The sequence below is a fragment of the Mus caroli genome, unplaced genomic scaffold (assembly GCF_978045245.1).
Source record: "Mus caroli unplaced genomic scaffold, Mus_caroli_1 scaffold_10, whole genome shotgun sequence".
Taxonomy (NCBI): domain Eukaryota; kingdom Metazoa; phylum Chordata; class Mammalia; order Rodentia; family Muridae; genus Mus; species Mus caroli.
In genome coordinates, this window is record NW_028227265.1 from 4,349,046 (window position 1) to 4,368,168 (window position 19,123).

A 19,123-nucleotide genomic window follows, 5' to 3' on the forward strand; every position below is an offset into this window, starting at 1 on the left:
TCTCAGAGTTTAAGGACCGCAGAAAAGCAAAAACAAAGCAAAGCCAGAACCAGGCCCGGCGACTGCAGGAACCGGTCCCGGAGCAGGCTGCCTGGGGGGTCTTTGTTGTGCCCTCCGCGGCCTCCGGGGAGCAGCAGACCGGGAGCGCGCAGCGGCCGTCCCGGAGCTTGGAGCGGCCCAGCGGCCGTCTGAGCTTCCGTTTCCTCCTCCGAGAGACGGAGGTGGCCGAGGCAGCCCCGGAGCGCTGCCGGCGGGCCCGGACAGGCAGGTGGAGCCGCGCGCGCGCAGGCCGGCGACGCGCGCCCCGGGCGGAGCCGCGAGGAGGAGGGGAGGGCGGAGGAAGCGGCGCGCCCGCCCGCTAGGCCCGGCCCGCCGCGTGCACGCGGCCCCCGCCCTCTCCGCCCGCGCGCCGGGTCGCCGGGGCCGTGGTGTACGTGCAGCGCGCGCGGAGCGAGTGGCGCCCGCAGGCCCGCGCCCTGCCCGCCCGCCCCGACGCAGCCGGCTGGGCCCGCCCGCCCAGGGCGCTGTGCGCCGCGCAGGCCGCGCTCTCTCCGGCGCGATGCGGCGCTAGGCGGCCCCGGGCAAGGCAGGCGAGGCCAGGGCGCGCGCGGCCTCCCGCAGCGGGCGGCGGCCCCGGGCGGGCGCCCCGACGGCCCCGCCGCCGCCCCGCTCCCGGCCCGCGGCCCGCCCTGCCGCGGCCATGGCCAGTGACAGCGGCGGGTCCGGCGTGCTGAGCGCCAGCGAGCGCGACCGGCAGTACTGCGAGCTGTGCGGGAAGATGGAGAACCTGCTGCGCTGCGGCCGCTGCCGCAGCTCCTTCTACTGCTGCAAAGAGCACCAGCGCCAGGACTGGAAGAAGCACAAGCTGGTGTGCCAGGGCGGCGAGGCCCCCCGCGCGCAGCCCGCGCCGGCGCAGCCCCGCGTCGCGCCCCCGCCCGGTGGGGCCCCCGGAGCCGCGCGCGCCGGCGGGGCGGCCCGGCGCGGGGACAGCGCGGCGGCCTCGCGCGTACCGGGCCCGGAGGACGCGGCGCAGGCCCGGAGCGGCCCCGGCCCAGCCGAGCCCGGCTCCGAGGATCCTCCGCTTAGCCGGTCTCCCGGCCCCGAGCGCGCCAGCCTGTGCCCAGCGGGTGGCGGCCCCGGGGAGACGCTGAGTCCCGGCGGAGGGCTGCGGCCCAACGGGCAGACCAAGCCGCTGCCCGCGTTGAAGCTGGCTCTGGAGTACATCGTGCCGTGCATGAACAAGCACGGCATCTGCGTGGTGGACGACTTCCTGGGCAGGGAGACCGGGCAGCAGATCGGCGACGAGGTGCGCGCCCTGCACGACACCGGCAAGTTCACGGACGGGCAGCTGGTCAGCCAGAAGAGTGACTCTTCCAAGGACATCCGGGGGGACCAGATCACCTGGATCGAGGGCAAAGAGCCCGGCTGCGAAACCATCGGCCTGCTCATGAGCAGCATGGACGACCTGATCCGCCACTGCAGCGGGAAGCTGGGCAACTACAGGATAAACGGCCGAACGAAAGTAAGTGGCTGGGGCTCTCGCGCCCGGAGGAGGGTCTGTGAGGACCACCCCCCTCCCCCGTAGACCCGGGGCCCGGCGCTCTGTCTTAGCGTGGTTCCTTTTGTCCTTGTACTCTCTACCACAGTGCAGAGCCTGCCGGAGCCCTGGTCACTCGTGGGGGTCGTTGGGGTACCAGCTACACCGGGTCTGGGTGATGCATCTTGCCTGTGTGCCTGAGCTAGTTAAAAGCCCCGCGGTTTTCAGCGCGCACCCGGCTCTGATTGAGAGCCAGACACTGTGTTTAGCTAGGACTCTGTCAGCTGCCCCCAGAAAGGTCCATTTAAAAGCCTGTGGTCGGAAAACTCCCTGTATTCAGGAAAAGCTTGGCGGCCTGCTCCCCTCCCCCGTGTAGCTTTATCTTGCTAGCTGTCCCTACCGTTTTGAAACCCACTACCAAACCAGGAAAGCGGTGTTTCCGTTCCCAGGGCTCATAGTAGGTCGGTTGCACTCAGAGCACAGGTTTCCTCTATTCGCTTTGTTAATGAGACTCTCCTGTTGAAAAAGGGCTGCTTCTGTGGCTTCCTGGTTTATTTATTTATTTATTTTGAAAACAAAACCGACACGGAATTGGAGGTCGGAGGGCTCCTTTTAACCTTGGGTTTGGTGGGATTTTCTTCTTTCTCTTACTGTGGCAGTTCCTTCTAGTCTGCTGCTCCCTCCCTCCTGTGGCAGACAGTGACTCTCTCCACTCTCCACTCTCTTCCCAGATCTGAATCTGTTCTTTGTATTCTCACCTCCCCGGGGCACCCTGATCCACCCTCCGTCTACAGTCAGTCGAGTTTTGGGGGAGGTTTTAGAAAACCCTGACACACAAGTTTGTACACACAAGCTCTTCCCGGTAATTATTGGTTGTGTGGGTTTTGAACTATGTTGACAGCCGGATGGGACTGTCAGACTGAGCATGTTTAGGAGGGAAAAATAGAACGAATGCAATGGGAAGCCTAATTGACTGCAAACTCAGTACTGGATAGGGGCACCTGCCTTAATATCAGGTGACCTCCAGAAAAAGTTGCTTAAAATGAAGCCTCGTGTGGAGATGTAGCACAGGTGGTCGTGTGCTTGCCTGGCATGGAGAGGAACCCGAGTTTGGTCGCCAGCAGTGTGCCAGCCTGTGATCCCGTTTCTCTGGAGAACTATCAGGTGGGGGCTTAAGGACACATTCTGCCACATCTCCAGTTGAAGGGTGGTTTGGTCTACATGAGGTCCTGTCTCCAAAAGTACAGTAAACCTGGGACCGGGATAGAAGTCTGACTGGACCTCAGTTTGGGCTTTCTATGCAGTTTTCATAGGCAACAGACAGCTTGGCTCTGAGGGCAGTGGCTCTCCTGGGGAATCCATTGGGAAACAGACACCCTCTTTCCTCATAGGTTGGGGTAGCTGAAAGAACAGTCCTGATTTAAGTCGCTTGCCTGGAGGTCTAGGAGACCAGCTCATTGGCAGGGAGGATGGGCTCCTGCTCCGAATTGGAGCTCACACTTTCATTCATTCGGGGTCTGTGGGGACAGTCTTAAGGACTTCCTTTTACTGACCCTCACATCCTAAAAATTACATTTATTACTGAGTGTGTGTGTGTGTGAGCGTGCGGGCGGGCATGCGTTGGAGGACAGCTTTCCAGAATTGGTTCTCCTAAGGAGTGGGTCCTGGGGATGGAACCTAAGTCATTAGACTTGGCACACATACTTTTACCTCCTGAGTCACCACACCAGCCCCTCATTGAACTTTTTAACTAAAAAGATTAGGTAACCATGTTTGAACATGTAAATTTTAATTACTTATTAAAAAGAAGAAAAAGAAATACTGCTTTTGAGCACTAAGACACCCTTCCAAATACTGAGGAAGCAGGCTGCTTCAGGCTTCCCAGTAGACTCCACACAGCCAGTGTCATTGTGACAGGGACTTCTCTGACTTACACTTTGGGGTAAAAGTCAGGATATAAGAGGCCAGGGCCCACCATTTAGACACCTGGGTCAGGTTCAAGCCAGATTTGAAGCCTCTGTTTGCCTACATTTCTAGGGGATTTTATTTATTTATTTATTTATTTATTTATTTATTTATTTATTTATTTTGAGTCCGGCTCTCACTAGGTAGCTCAGGGTGTGTCCTGGAACTCACTATATAGACCAGGATAGCCTTGAATTCATAGCCCTGCTCAGGGTGTGTCCTGGAACTCACTATATAGACCAGGATAGCCTTGAATTCATAGCCCTGCCTCTGCCTCCCAAGGGCTGGGCTTAAAGGCGCGTGGCACTTTCTAGTTTTGATAGCTATCTCTGTTGATGGTGAGGGGATAGGACACTGGCGCTCTGGGTCTGGCTCTGCAAACGGTTTTGACTGTACAGTGTTTGCTTCACATACTCAAAAGCAGCTGTGTGTTTAGTCACTAAGCTGCGCTCTTTTAAGTCTGTGTCTCTAAGGGGTTCCCCAAAGGAGGCCGTTATGGTTGGTTGTCTTTGGAAGTCTTCGCTCTCGTCCTTGTCTTGTGAGAGCTGTTTCCTACCAGTGTGTATCGCTCACTTCAGCTACTGGAGCGGTAGCGGTTGTCAGTGCCTGGTCCCCGAAGAGCTTGAGGGGACCGCTTCTCTCACTCGAAGTTCTGTAAGACACCAGGAGTACCTTTTATTTATTTATTTTTTTAAATCGTGTGCACAGGTGTTTTGTCTGCATGTCTGTCTGTCTGTCTGTCTGTGCCCCACACATGTACAGTACCCAGTGCAGGCCAGATGAGGACATGGATCCCTCCGGACTGGAATTACAGATATTCGCTAGCTGTGGTGGTGTTGGGGCTGGGAATTGAACCGAGGTCCTCTAGAAGTGCTCTTAACCACTGAGCCATTGCTTCAAGCCCCAAATACGGGGATTTAAGACAGGTCTTCCAGCCAAGTTCCGAGTTTTCTGTCACATGTTCTACATATACACGAGGACATGGTCATCAAGTTGTGAGACTTCACAGGTTGCTCTTCCCCAGTGTCTGCCTCGGACATGCGCATCTGGCCACTGCTTGTCCTCCCTCTTAAAAAGAGGAATCCCCCCCCCCCCCCCGGGAAGGTGAAGTAATACGGGAGAAAACCAGAAACATGATTGTTGTGACTGCTATAACCCACCTCCACTCTTTACCCTCTCAGGGATCCTCTCACCCTTTTCTTACCCTTAAGCTGCCCTTTGACCTCTTAGCCTTTCTCGCATCCTTCCTTCCATCTGGTTGGCTCATGGTGACATCAGCGGCAGGGAGCCACAGTCTTCCCTTGTACAGAGCAATGTCTGAGCACTGTCAGAGGGCACAGGCTCTGTAGCTGGGTAGAGAGAAGGGATGCTGAGGGACGGAACCCCGGGGGAGCATTGTGCTTGGGCTTGTCTGCTGCTCGTCATTAAGATTACTGCAAACACCAGGTGTGCGGAGCACAAGGTCTTTAATCCCAGAGGCAGAGAGAGGCACAGACATCTCTGTGAGCTCAGGCCTTGCAAAAAACAAAAACAAACAAACAAAAAAGGAGGCTGAGGCAGGAGAATAGTGTCGGAGGCTAGCCTGGGTGGCACAGAGATAGATACCTGTGTCCAAAAAAAAAAAAAAAAAAAAAAACCCAAAGCAAACCAGTAAAGAGTGAAATTGCCAGAATTATAACATGTATAAAAATGTTTTTAAAGTCTCATGTTTGTATAAAGGAGAGATATTGGGGCTGTAGATGATTGGAGGAGCACCTACCTGGGAGCACCTACTTCAAAGAAAGAGAAGGAGAGAGACAGACAGACAGACTGTGTGTGTGTGTGTGTGTGTGTGTGTGTGTGTGTGTGTGTGATAGGATGAGGGCAGCAAGCACCTTATACTACTCAGAGTTTTCTGTGCTGCGGTTAATTAGTCAGCTCTGGAAGGCTTTTGGAGCAAGGAATAGGATGAGCACAATCCCGCTGCTTTATTGCGGCTGCCACAGAGAGAGGTGGCAATCCTCTTAGATGACAAAGCCCTACATGGAGAGGCAGATGCATCCCTGGACTGTGCCCGCCCTTGGGTTCAGAGAAAAGCCTCCAGACCCAAAGAAAAGTAAATCTATTTGTGGTCCTGGAGAGAACAGAACTAGACAGGGCTTGCTTCCCCCACACTCTGCCCTCCTTTCATTCCTCCGGGAATTCCCAACGCTGCGACCCCTTTAATACAGTCCCTCATGTGGTGGTCATCTCCAACTCATTCTATTGGTACTCCATAACTAATTTTGCTATTGTTAGGAGTCATAATGTAGATATCGGATATTCGACACCCCAACGAGGTCAAAATCCACAGGTGGAGAACCACTGTCCCAGCACCTTGGCCATAGAAAGAAGAGCAGCTGGCCGGTGCAGTATCAGACGGAAGCGTGAAGCCAGTTGTCCAGTGTGCAGAAAGGCTGAAAGGTTAGGGGCCAGCTGATCCCTGCCAGCTGAATAGAAGATGGTTGTAAAGAAGTTGAGAAGTTACCATGGGGATGGATATGATGGTTCACACCTTTAAACCCAGCATTTAGGAGGCAGCGGCAGGTGGATCTCTGAGTTTGAGGCCAGCCGGGACCATAAAGTGAGACCTTACCTCACAGAAACACCTCTAGGGGGACTGAAGAGGGAAGATGGGCGTTCTAACAGGGTAGTGGGTGTGTGTCCCTGTTAGATCTTGGTTTTGATGTGGTCCTGCTTCTGGGACTCCACCACTGTGGTTGTGCCTTTGGGCTGATGGCTTAGTGTCTCTGGGCCTCGGGTTGGTATTCACAGCACTGTCTGTCTGCCCGTTGCGCTTGCCTTGGGGAGTCTGTGGCTTGCACCACAAGCAGTGCACTTTGACTGCCGAACTGTTACTAAGTATTACTCCTGCCATGTTAAAAAAATAATCAATCTTATGATTCTTTTCTTAGTCTGAGAGAGAGTCTCAGTGTGGAGCCTCAGCTGGGTTGGAACTTGCATGTAGAGCAGGCTAGGCTCACACTTGGAGCTCTAGCCACGATCCTCTCTTTCAGAGATCACTGTTTTCCCTGTCTGTCCACCTCTTGTGAGCTGGAGAAAAAAAAAGGCTTAGGTGGGTTTTGACCCAACCACCACTATCCTGGCACATGTGTGCGCATACACACACACAACACACACAAGCATGCATACATATGCTTGCGCGTACATGAACACGTATTTGGGCATGTACAGGTATGTACACACACTTTTAGTTTTTTTCCTCTCAAATAGAAAGTGAGTTCTGGAGAGGGCTAAGTGACTTTTTCAAGGAGGGACTTTGGAGCTGTTAGTGACACAGCAGAAGTGGGTGTGCCCCCTCTTCTGTCTGCAGTGTGCCCTTTCCTACAGAACTGACTTGGCCCATTTTTGCTGTTTCTGGAAGAACTGGTCATATATGACTCTCTTTGCAAAAGCTTCCTTCAGCCAGGCTGACACTTTCGCTTGACATTTTTTTCCACAGTGTCCTGTTGCTGTTGGAGCTGTGTCACCTGAAGCAGGGCCTCCTGTTCTTGCTCTGTAATGAAAGCAGTCTTTTCTCCCCCTTCCTCCTGCAGGCATTGAATCCTTGGTTGTTTTTTTTTTAAGATTTATTTATTATATATGTAAGTACAGTGTAGCTGTCTCTAGATACTCAGAAGAGGCTTCAGATCTCATTTCGGATGGTTGTGAGCCACCATGTGGTTGCTGGGAATTGAACTCAGGACCTCTGGAAGAGCAGTCGATGCTCTTAACCACTGAGCCATCTCTCCAGCCCCACGTCCTTGGTTTTGAAGCCCATACATTCTGGTATCTTGGGGTTGATGTTATCAGCTTGGTTGTTTAATTTCTCACCATTCACTCTAACAGACTCTTAGACACTTTTCTGGTGCAGGGGACTGAACTTCCTTGTGAATGCCCAGAGAGCTCTCTTACGCTGAGATGGGGTTTCATGTAGCCCAGACTGGCCTCAGACTTGTTAAGGAGCCTGAGCTGGCTTTGAACTCCCTATCCTCCTTCCTCCACCTCTGGAGTGCTGGGATTGCAGGCATCCACCACCATGCTCCTAGACAGTTTTCATAGCTGCTTTGTACGGCTGTTTGTCCCTGTTGTCTTTCCTGCAAGGTGCCCTGTTCCACACTTGGTGTCATCGGCAGCTGCTTGAGATGCTGTTGTCATTCACTGTGTTGTCCTCATGTTGCCCTTGGCTCTGCTTCCAGCCACCCAGATCTTGTTGTGCAGTAAACCCACCAAAGACCACCGCACGGACACCTTAAAGCTGAGAGGAAAATCTCGAGCCTTCCAGCTCTTTGTCTTTCCTGGTTGACACATATCAGTTAGCAAGAAGGGGAGCCACAGAAGCCTCTAACATGGCGGGGACCTGTTGCATTCTAAAACAAAACCGTCACAGATGTGTCACCAGAGTCTCTTCCTCCCGGTTTATTTCATTTCACATTCCCGAGCTCAAACTTGATGTCTTTTGGGGTTATACACAGCTGAGGGATGTCCTGGGTTAGGGTCTTGTTGCCGCCTGCTGTGCCTGCAGAAGGACCTACACCTGTCCCCTATAGCCCTTTTGGCAGGTTCTGCTATTGCCAGGCAGGGATGGGGTTCCTGGATGCAAAGGGGGCAAGTCAAAAAGCCACAGAGAAGCTTCCCAGGGCCTAAGGCCCCCGTCTTTCTAACTAATCTTGGGGGGTATCCCCTCCCCCGCACCCTGTTGTTGTTATAATTGGTTTACGCTGTATCAGTTAATGATAGCTTATCCTTAAGTGTGTGCCCGTGATGATACTTGGTCTGCAGTTCATCCCAGTCTTCCATGTCTCTTTCTGTTTAGAGAGAGGGCCTCGAGCAGTAGTAGATCTCCTGCCTCAGCCTTTGGAGTGCTGGGGATTACAGGTGTGCACCACTGTTATTGTTCCTGGGGGTTACAGGTGTGCACCACTGTTATTGTTCCTGGGGGTTACAGGTGTGCACCACTGTTATTGTTCCTGGAGGTTACATGTGTGCACCACTGTTATTGTTCCTGGGGGTTACAGGTGTGCACCACTGTTATTGTTCCTGGGGGTTACAGGTGTGCACCACTATTTCTGTTTTCTCTGGTCTGTGCTTGCCCAGGGTGACCACAGGTGTTAGCAAACATAGGGTCTGGGGTTTGCTGTTTTCAGACTCTTGTTCTGTCTTTGATTGCTCAGGGTTTTAGACATGTTCTGTAGCAGGGGATGTGTCACCTTCCTGCTAGGTGCATCAGTGTACCTGTAGTGGATGTGACAGTGGAGCGCCAGTACCTGGCTTCTTTGTATATACCTGCAGCAGCCACAACGTCATCTGGGAGGATGTGCAGATTCCTACATCAGTCTCCCACCCTAGCAACTGACTGTACAGGGATGAGACACACACACACACTCACCTCATTTTTAGAAGGCTTGACAAACTCAGCATGTTTCATTTTGAGTTCCCCTGTGTTAGAAGAAGTGAGGGCTAGTAGGGCAGGACAGGAGTCGGTGGATGGAGGAACAGGTTTAAACTGGATTCTGTGTGTGACCTGTTTCTATAGTATCTATCTACATGCACTGTGATCTGTATCTGCCTTTTGCGGGCCCCTCTGTCCTCTCAGCACAGCTGTTGGAGGGAAAGCTCCGAGCTGGGTTGGGCGGATTGCTGTTTTGGGGGTGCTCAGAAGCTGAACCCTGGTGGTCCATAGGCTAGGAAAGCTTACCAGAGAAACTGTCATTTTGGAGAAAGCATCGAGTTTGGGGGTTCAGAGGCCTCTCCTGCCCTCTGTCAGTGGTCCGAATATCTCCTAGGGTTGTGACTCACTCGAGAGCAAAACCTCCTGGTCCATGATCTCAGAAACTGAGGTAGCAGCGTGACAGGATGACAGTAAATGCTGCACTTAGGGGGAGGAGGCAGGAGGATCAGGAATTCAAGGCTATCCTCAGCCACCCAGTGAGTTCAGCGCTAGCCTGGGCTACTTCTTTCCCAGTTTTATTCCTGTTCAAACCCAGCTTCATCTCTACCCTGGAGGATTTCAGAGACCTCTCCCTTTCCTATAGCTCTCCTTTCTAGTCTTCTATCCCTTTGGAAAAGAACAGTTTACTCCCTGCCACACACTTTCTGTGTGGCCTCCTTTGTCCCTTCCCTCTGTGGCTCCCTGCGCTCTTGCCACCTGGAGGTGGTTCAGTGTCCTGCTGTGGCCTTGACAGCTCCTATCCCGAGTGACACAATTCTCACAGTGGGAAGCCTGTGGTCCTAGCACCTTGTCTTATCAAATGAGTGTTCCAGCTGCTTGTATCTCAGATTCAGTGAGTGTTAAATCTGAGATTCTTCCTGCACTCCCTGGTTGAGATTTTTAATCATTTTATATGCAGCCCCTCTTACGTACATCTGTGTTACTGTTTTTTTTTTTTTTCGGTTTTGTTTTGTTTGACGATTTCTTTGCTATGCACAACCTATCATAAGTGTTGACCCAACACTGAAGACTGGGGAGACAGCACAATGGTTAAACTGCTCAGCCTACAGGTAAAGGGAACCTATGTAACCGCCATAAAGCACTGTGATTCCGGCCTCGGGCACTAATGAGATCAAGAAAATAAACTGGTCAGAGAGACCAGAGGTTCCTGTGAGCTCTTGGTTTGACTGAGAGATGCCACAAGGTGGGAGGGCGATGGGGAAGATTCCTAACATCCACCTCAGACCTGTACACACACGTGTGCCATATGTGATTACAAAAATACATACATGCGCTCTGCCACAGATGGGTACGTGAAGAGGAAGGTCATTACCAACACTCACAAAACTTTACTTCAAAGCCTCGGGCACGAGTGTGGAGTTCAAGTCTGAGACCTACACAGTGGGGGGCATGGCCTCTCATCGTGTTGGAAGGAAGTTTATCCTTTAATGTTGGGCTACACTCACCGCGTTCCTGGGGCAGGTGTGACTGTGGGCCACAGATTGGACAGGTTCAGAAGGATGTGGTCTGGTTTCTTTGATTATTGGAGGCTGTCTTAGTCAGGGTTTCTATTCCTGCACAAAACATCCTGACCAAGAAGCAAGTTGGGGAGGAAAGGGTTTATTCAGCTTACACTTCTACGTTGCTGTTCATCACCAAAAGAGGTCAGGACTGGAACTCAAGCAGGTCAGGAAGCAGGAGCTGATGCAGAGGCCATGGAGGGATGTTGCTTACTGGCTTACTTTCCCTGGCTTGCTCAACTTGCTTTCTTATAGAACCCAAGACTACCAGCCCAGGGATGGCACCACCCACAATGGGTTGGGCCCTCCCCCCTTGATCACTAATTGAGAAAATGCCTTGCAACTGGGTCTCATGGAGGCATTTCCTCAAGGGAGGCTCCTTTCTCTGTGATAACTTCAGCCTGTGTCAAGTTGACACACAAAACCAGCCAGTACAGGGGCTGTGAAATATGAGCCTTCTCCATGTTTTAGTCCCCAGCACACCAGTGAATCAGGTTTCTGATGGGCCTCCATCCTGATCCTGCGCCAGCCATTGAGACCTTCCACCTCTTTTAGAGTCTGGGCTAAGTCTCCTTCACAGAAGTGTGGTTCCTCCCACCTCAAACTAATTCAGATCTCTACTGTTCTTTCTGAAAGAAAAACAAACAAACAAACAGGAAAAAAAAAACAAACCAAAACAACCTCTAATCCAGGGCTGGGGCTACGATGGCTCAGTGGGTGAGAGCGCAAACGTGAAGAGTTCGAATCCCCAGCATGCTCGTTACAAAACTATATGGCCACACATGCTCATAATCCTGATGTTGAGACAAGACTTACTTGGGCTTGCTGGCTGATAGCCTAGCTCTTGGTTCACTGAGAGACCCCCACGTCAAGGCAGTAAGGTACCAGGGATACAGCAGGGTCTCTCACATCTTCCTCTGGCCTTTGCACATGCACAGTCATATGCACACTCCAGATGGACACACACACACACACACACACACACACTTCAAGTCCACTGTGGTGGCACACACTTATAATCCTAGCATGTGGGAGGTGGAGACAGGAGGGTCAGGGGTTCAATGTCATCCTCAGCTGCATAGGGAGTTCAGGGCTAGCCTGGGCTATAAGAGATGTCACAAGTCTATAAGCACAGAACAATTGTGATTACTGTGTGGAGCTCCTCAAGCCTTTGCTTTCTGTGTTAGGCACATGCTAGTACCCAGTGACGTAACCTTCACTGTCCTCTGGCCTAGATGTCACCTTCCTTTTACCACCTGCCCAAACTGTTAATCTCTAGGAGCCCTTTTCACCCCCCAAGCCTGTGGGCGTTCTTTCCTATTGTGGTCAACTCCCCTCTCTGCGTACTATGTTGTTCCTGACCCCTAATTTTCCAGATAAAAATAGCCCAGGCCAGCCTGGTCTTAAACTATTTTTAACTCCAAGTACTGGGAGAAAGGTCTGCTTTGAAGGTGAAATGAAGCTCTGTGCCAGTCCCTATGACAGGAGCCAGGCAGGGTTCTGATGGCCTGCCCCCTGCAGAGGGGTGGCCTGTGTGCCTACCTCCTCGGTCCCCTATCCCCCTAGTGCCTGAGACTCTGCAGGACATGCTTGTGTCCCCAAAGCTCACAGCACTTAAGGTATTGATGTTATGTTGAAAGTGACCTCCGACATAGGTTACAAGGTGACCCCCAAGAGAGAGGTACACCATCAGAGTTAAGTTCAACACGTGACATCACTCTGTGGTGTTGCTATGTTTTTAAAACTGTCACACCCAGTCTCTAACGCAGTAAGGCGAGCTGATGAGTTTATTTAACGGGGCTGGAGCGTTGGATGTTCTGAGGACCTGCGATAGATTCTCAGCACAGCACCCACCTTGTGCAGCTCACAACCAATGCAACTCGAGCTCCGGGGAATCTGATGTCGCCCTGGCGACTCCGTTAAAGGGTTTTCTAACAAAGGACGTGGCCTTACCTGGGCATGACCATCTCTCTCAGGGTCAGGGAGCCTGGTTCCGAGCGTGTGTTCTGGATTCCAGTGTTTACCTCACTTCTGAAGCAGCTGGCGGAGCTGCCTGTGACAGGAACCCAACTAGGCATTTACTTCGTTTTGACTTTGATAAACTTTTTACCCTGAAACATTTCACCTGTTAGGGCTGAGGAGGAGATGCGGTAAATCTCCAGCCCCAGTTAGCCCGTTCAAGGAAAATGCAACTCAGTTATATATTTATAAGCTGCCCACCTCTATTGGGCAGATATGCCTCTACACCACTTTCTTCCCCAGCTATGAAGTCCCTGCCACTTGCAGTTTCTCCAGGGCATGTGCTTCCCTTCTGTCTTCCAGCTTCTCTCCCTCTGTCCTCCTCCGTCTGTCCTCTCCCTCTTTTCCTGTCTTGCCCGGGAAACCTGCCTCCTCATTTTTACCCAGTGATGGGCTATTTGTCATCTTTATTAGCCAGTCAGATAATTAAGGGAAATTCCTCTACACCTCCGTGGTTGAAAGGCGCTGTTGCCTCTTGCAGAGGACCTGGGTTCAGTTCCCAGTACCCACAAGCCTATTATTCCAGTTTCAGAGCATCTGACATGCTCTTCTAGCACTATGGGTCAAGGCACACACATGGTGTATATACATTTATGCCAGCAAGACACTCATACACAATCACTAAATAAACTATATATATATAAAGTTCCACCTTAATTGTGCTTAATTTTGACCTTGAAACTTCATTCATTCTCTGAGTACTGAGTTGTTGAGGCAGTTGTCCACAGAGCAAGTCATTTCTGTGGCAACAACAGTGGTACCTGGACAGTGTCTCACTGTGCGACTTACACTAGCCTTGAACTCACGTCTCACGTCTCTTTGTGCCTTAGTCTCAAGTGCTGGCATTACAAACATGCGCTGCCATAGTTGGCATAAACCTGCTGGGCGTGGTAGCACACACCTTTAAGAATCCCAGCACTTGGGAGGCAGAGGCAGGCAGATTTCTGAGTTTGAGGCCAGCCTGGTCTACAGAGTGAGTTCCAGGACAGCCAGAACTATACAGAGAAACACTGTCTCGAAAAACAAACAAACAAAACCCCACAAAAACAACAACAACAACAACAACAAAATATATATATATATATATATATATATATATAAAATTGGCATAAACCATCTTGAGTAAAGATGTATATAGAGACCGTGAGTGTTTTTGTTTTTTAAAAATTTATTTATTATATGTAAGTACACTGTAGCTGTCTTCAGACACCCCAGAAGATCTCGTTACCAATGGTTGTGAGCCATCATGTTGATGCTGGGATTTGAACTCAGGACCTCTGGAAGAGCAGTCAGTGCTCTTATCCACTGAGCCATCTCTTGCCAGCCCCAAATATGTTTTACTTTTGGGTTTGATCCTACAAGGGATGGGCACCGCAGGACAATTCGTCTGAATTTTTATAGATTAAAAAGCTTTAGTAGTTATCACAGTGTGCTGCTGAGCTAAGATACCCTTACTAACTAAACAAAACTGAGCCTCATGCCACTCTGCTCTGCTTATGTTAAAGGAAGTTCCTGTGATTGTTAGCTCCGAAGCATCCCTTGGACGTTTTGGTGGAAAAGGTCTTTAAAACGTGTAGGAACCATTTTGTTCTCTGGGCTGGTTTCCAGGGACTGTGTTTCGGTGTTACACAGTGTGGAAAGTGTTCAGTCCTGCCGATGTCCCCCACCCCCACCCCCCATCATTGTCTGGGAAAGGGAGGGAGGGTACCAGCCAAGAGGCCCTGCCGGTTCCTAAGCAGCTTCAGCTATGCACACTCATTTTAAAGACAGTGTCTCCCATTGGGACCTGACCTTGTCAGTTGGGTTAGTGAGGCTGGCCAGTGAGCCCAAGAATCCACTGTTTTCAGCGCCCCCCCCCCATCTTTTTATGTGGGTGTGGGGATTGAGCTCACACCTCCATGGCAGGCGCTTTACTAACTGAGCTATTTCCCCAGCCCCGGAGTCAGAATTCTTGGTTGGCTTTCAGTAGAACATAAAGCTTTATTTTTAACTAAGCCTATCTGTTGTTGCTTGGGCAGTTGGCCCATGGCCTGGGCCTGGTTGAGGGGAAAGCTGGTCCCTGGTTAAGGGCATTGTGTACTCACACAGCCTGTTACAGTGTGGGTGCCAGGCAAAGAACGCTGGATCCCGGATCCTTTCTCTGGCCCTCCCACTTCACGGCTTCAAGTCAGGCGGCAGTACATGTTCTATTGGTAATGGTGAATTTATTAGGTCTGTATTCAAAAACTGAATATCGCAGACATTAATGTTGAAAGCTAATTACTCGTACAGATGAGCTGTGGTGTGTGTGTGTGTGTGTGTGTTGGGGGGGGGGGTCAGGTCCTGATGGGGTGCCCTAGATCTTTGATAAACATGTAGGCTTGATTGTAATTGTCAGCGAATATATTTTTAAAGAATTATTTTTATGAATGTTTACCTGCATGTATGTATGAATGCATGCATGCATGTATGTATGAATGCATGTATGTATGTATGTATGTATGTTGTGCACTGTGGACATGCTTGGTGCCCTTGAAGTCAAGTAGAGTCCTGGCAGCTTGAGTTATAGACAGTTGTGAGCTGCCATGTAGGTTTGGAGACTGGAACTCAGCAAGTGTTCTTAACCACTGAGGGATCCCAGCCCCTCAGGTACGTAGGTAGGTAGGTTGGTTGATTGGTTTGTTTATTTATTTATTGGTTGTTGTTGGATTTTTGTTTTGTTTTGTTTTTTTTGAGACAGGGTTTCTCTGTGTAGCCCTGGCTGTCCTGGAGCTCACTCTGTAGACCAGGCTGGCCTCAAACTCAGAGCTCCATCTGCCTCTGCCTCCCAAGTGCTGGGATTAAAGGCATGCACCACCACTGCCCTGCCCCTAAGGTTTATTTTAAGCTGTGTAGACTCCTACTCTGTTTTTGTTCCTTGCTGAGAATCAATCCCAGGGTCACACCCAGTCTGAGGAAGCTTTGGAAACTAAATTATAAAATAATGGCTGCTACTTTGGGGTAGCTTTGCCATGTCCACTCCGCCCTGCCCCCGTGTGACTTCTTTAGCCTTAGTCACACCTGCCATTGGCTTATTGTCAGACTTGTAGACTGACTTGATGTTAAGTTGAATTCACATGGTAACTGTCTTCTCTCATCATAAAAAAATTGCATTTTGAGAAGCCTGTGTTACTTTTGACTTTAAGACATTTCTTGTGGGTTCAAGTTTGGTTTAGTTTTCTTTTAGTATCTATTCTTTAAAATATATATATATATATATATATATATATATATATATAGTATTTATATGAGTACACTGTAGCTGTCTTCAAACACACCAGAAGAGGGCCTCAGGTCCCATTACAGATGGTCGTGAGCCACCATGTGGTTGCTGGGAATTGAACTCAGGATCTCTGGAAGAGCAGCTGGTGCTCTTAACCACGGAGCCATCTCTCCAACCCAAGGATCTATTCTTTTAAACTATGTGTATGTATGTGCAAATGAGTGTTGGTGCCCAGGGGTCCAATCCCCTTGGAGCTAGAGTTGTAAGTGGTTGTGAACTGCCTAACATGGAAACTTGAATTCCGGTCCTCTGGAAGAACAGTACTCGCCCTTCACTGATGAGCCCTGTCTCTAGCCCCTAGTTGGGTTTGTGTGTGTCTCTTTGTTTGTTTGTTGTGCTTTGTACAGGAGATAACAATCGCCTGTAGTTTAGGCTGGTCTCGAACTTAACTATATAGCTGAGGCTGGCCTTGAACTTGGGGTGGTTCTCCTGCTTCATCCTTCTGAGTGGGAGCCACTGTGCCCACTTGGTCTGCACAGTAGAAATGACAGACCTGGAAGGTGTAGTCTACTCTGCTTACGTATTTTAAAAATAGCTTTTGTTGACAATGGGTAAAGCTATGTCATCTGTTTACAAAACAGCTCTTTAGGCCATGTGTGCATATATACTTATTTGTTGTAGAAATATATACTATATACACACATGCCCGTGCGTGTGTGTGTGTGTGTTTGTGTGTGACAGTTAGTATGGCCTTAGTCCTCTGTCTTTGGAGATATCGCTTCTTTAGAATTTGGATATTGCAATTGTGTATTTCAGCTGTAGAAATCTTGCCTGTCACGGGGAAAGGTTGCTGCTTTGTGACTTTGTAAGCTTTACTATTACTATAAAGATACCACTAAGCTGTAAACTGTAGGGAAAAAAGTGGGCTGATGGCCAGTTGTGGCATCGGGAGACCTTAGTACTCATTGTTAGGTCAAATAGACCTCAGCTTATCACCTGGCCTGGCCTGTGCTCATCCTGCAGTGGGACATTGAACACCATGTCCCGAGCTGTGACTCAAGTCTCAGGAAACACAGAGGATCAAAGTCATGCAGAGTAGGAATAGACCTTGGCAATTCTAGGGACTACTTGGTAACAGTGAGTCAAATATCTGCATTGATGGGACTCTGGAACTGGAGTTGAGAAGTAGATACACACTCACAGGATCAGTTGGTGTGTGTGTGTGTGTGTGTGTCCGAATGAAAGCTCAAACAGGCCTCAAACTTACATGTAGCCCAGGATGACCCCAAACTTGTGGCAGTCCTCAGTTTCAGCCTCCAAAGTGCTGGCACAACAGATGCGAGCCACCATCAATTGATTTTTTTTTTTCTATTTAAAAAAACTTTATATGTATGGGTGTTTTACTCCCATGTATATGCAGGGTGCCCTCAGAGGTCAGGCTGGGCCATTGGGTCCTCTGAGGAAATTGGAGTTAGTAACAATTTTGAGTTTCTGTATAGGTGCTGGGAATTGAACTCAGGTCCTCTGCAAGAACAGTAAATAAATGTTCACTGAGCCACCTCTCCAACCCAGATTATTCTTTTTTTTTTTTTTTTTTAAACTAAAGAAACAAGAAACCAAGACAATTCAGCGCAGTGCAGTTTTTGTTATGTCTCCTTCTGGTGGATAATTCTAGAGAGCCGTCTCCATGGACACCTTGACCCTGTACACACCAGCATTAGCTCAGAATGGGTCCCATGCCTCCATTGAACCCCAGACCTATAACATTTACAAGAAAATGTAAGAGCAAATCTTTGTGAACTCTAGCTAAAGGTATCTTAGAACACACACACACACACACACACACACACAGGAGGCAGAACAGAAGTCTCCTGAGAGCTGTCTCTGACTTCACACACATCTCATGGCACCAGGGCACCTAGACCACTCAAGTAATAGAAATACATATTTTAAAAAATATCCCAGTCTGGTAAGGGACAGAAGAGATGGCCTAGTGGTTAAGAACGCTTGTTGCTTGCAGAGTACCTGGGTTTTGTTCCCAGCACTTGTATGGTGGCTCACAACCGTCTGCGACTCAGTTCTGGGTGATCCGATGACCTCTTCTGACCCCCTCAGCAGATGCACATACTTATATGCAGGCAAAGAGATCATTAGCCAGGCGTGGTGGCACACGCCTTTAATCCCATCACTTGGGTGGCAGAGGCAGGCGGATTTCTGAGTTCGAGGACAGCCTGATCTACAGAGTGAGTTCCAGGACAGCCAGGGCTACACAGAGAAACCCTGTCTCAAAAAAAACGAGAAAAAAAAAAAGAGAGAGATCATTAAGAACACAGACAAATTAGGACGAAAATAATTACAAAATGTGAGAGATTTGCATGTGAGATTTGCATAACATTTTTTTTTTTTTTATAACCAAGAAGTTAGATAAATGGTCTGGAGAGATGGTTGAGTGGATAAGTGGTCTCCCACAGGAAGTTCATTCAGTTCCTGGCTCCCTTGTCTGGTGTCTCAGTTACCTCCAAGTCCAGCTGTGTGGGATCTAATGCCCTCTTCTGGCCTCTGTGGGCAACTTCACTCACGTGCACAAACCCACACAGACACATTAAATAGACAGTAAGACAAACAAACCAAAGATGTCAGAGAAACAGTCCAACAGATTTGAAAAGCTGTTTCACAGAAGGGGATAAACAGCCGTGGTTGAAGGTGTTAAAAGATCCTCAGGAGGCAGGGGATGTGGCTTGCTCAGCCTTGAGCTTGCTCAGCATGAATGAAGCTGGGAGTTCAATCGCTAGCGCCTCATAAACAGGTCTGGTGTCACACACCTGTAATCCTACACACCTGTAATCCTAGCATGTTGGAGCTGGAGGAAGGAGGACTGGGAATTTGGCACCACGTGGGCTTCATAAAGTCCTGTCTTTCATCTGACTGGTTGTTAGGGAAGCAGAAACCACAGCGGGAGGCTAGCACGCAAGAAGGCACCATGCACCAGGATGAAGGCTCAGGGTAACAGGGATGTGGATAGAGCTGATGACCGTAAAGAAGGTTGCCACACGTGTGTTCATTGCTTAGAGGAATGCAAAATGGTACCACTACTCTAGAAAAACAGGCTGGCTGTGTCTCAGAGAGTTGAATATAAACCCATGATGTGAGACAGGAATTCGATTGCTGAGCGGCTGCAAAGAGAAGTGAGAACCGGCCCATGTGGTCATGGGGGTTTCGTTCATCCTTGCCTACGACAGCATGGCCGTTTCATTGATCCTCGCCTGTGTGGCCATGGGCACTTTTCATTTACCACAGCACAAAATAGAAGGCAGCCCAAGTGTCTACCATCTGCAAATAGATAAGCTAAGGCAGGGGGATGACATCTCAGTAAAAGGACGCCTTGTCCTTGA

At 49.9% G+C, this 19,123-nt stretch overlaps 1 protein-coding gene across 2 annotated transcripts in view; it reads left to right on the plus strand.

Moving 5' to 3' along the window:
* Nucleotides 1-428: 428 nt before the first annotated feature.
* Egln1 (egl-9 family hypoxia inducible factor 1) overlaps nt 429-19,123 on the plus strand; it is a 39,919-nt gene continuing 21,224 nt past the window's right edge. Inside the window, exon 1 of one of the 2 annotated variants that reach the window (XM_085843516.1) lies at nt 429-1,522. In XM_085843516.1, coding sequence (XP_085699642.1) covers nt 701-1,522 — 822 coding nt within the window. In that variant the 5' untranslated portion in view covers nt 429-700. The remainder of the gene's footprint in view (nt 1,523-19,123) is intronic. The other variant, XM_021170905.3, reaches the window with a different exon arrangement.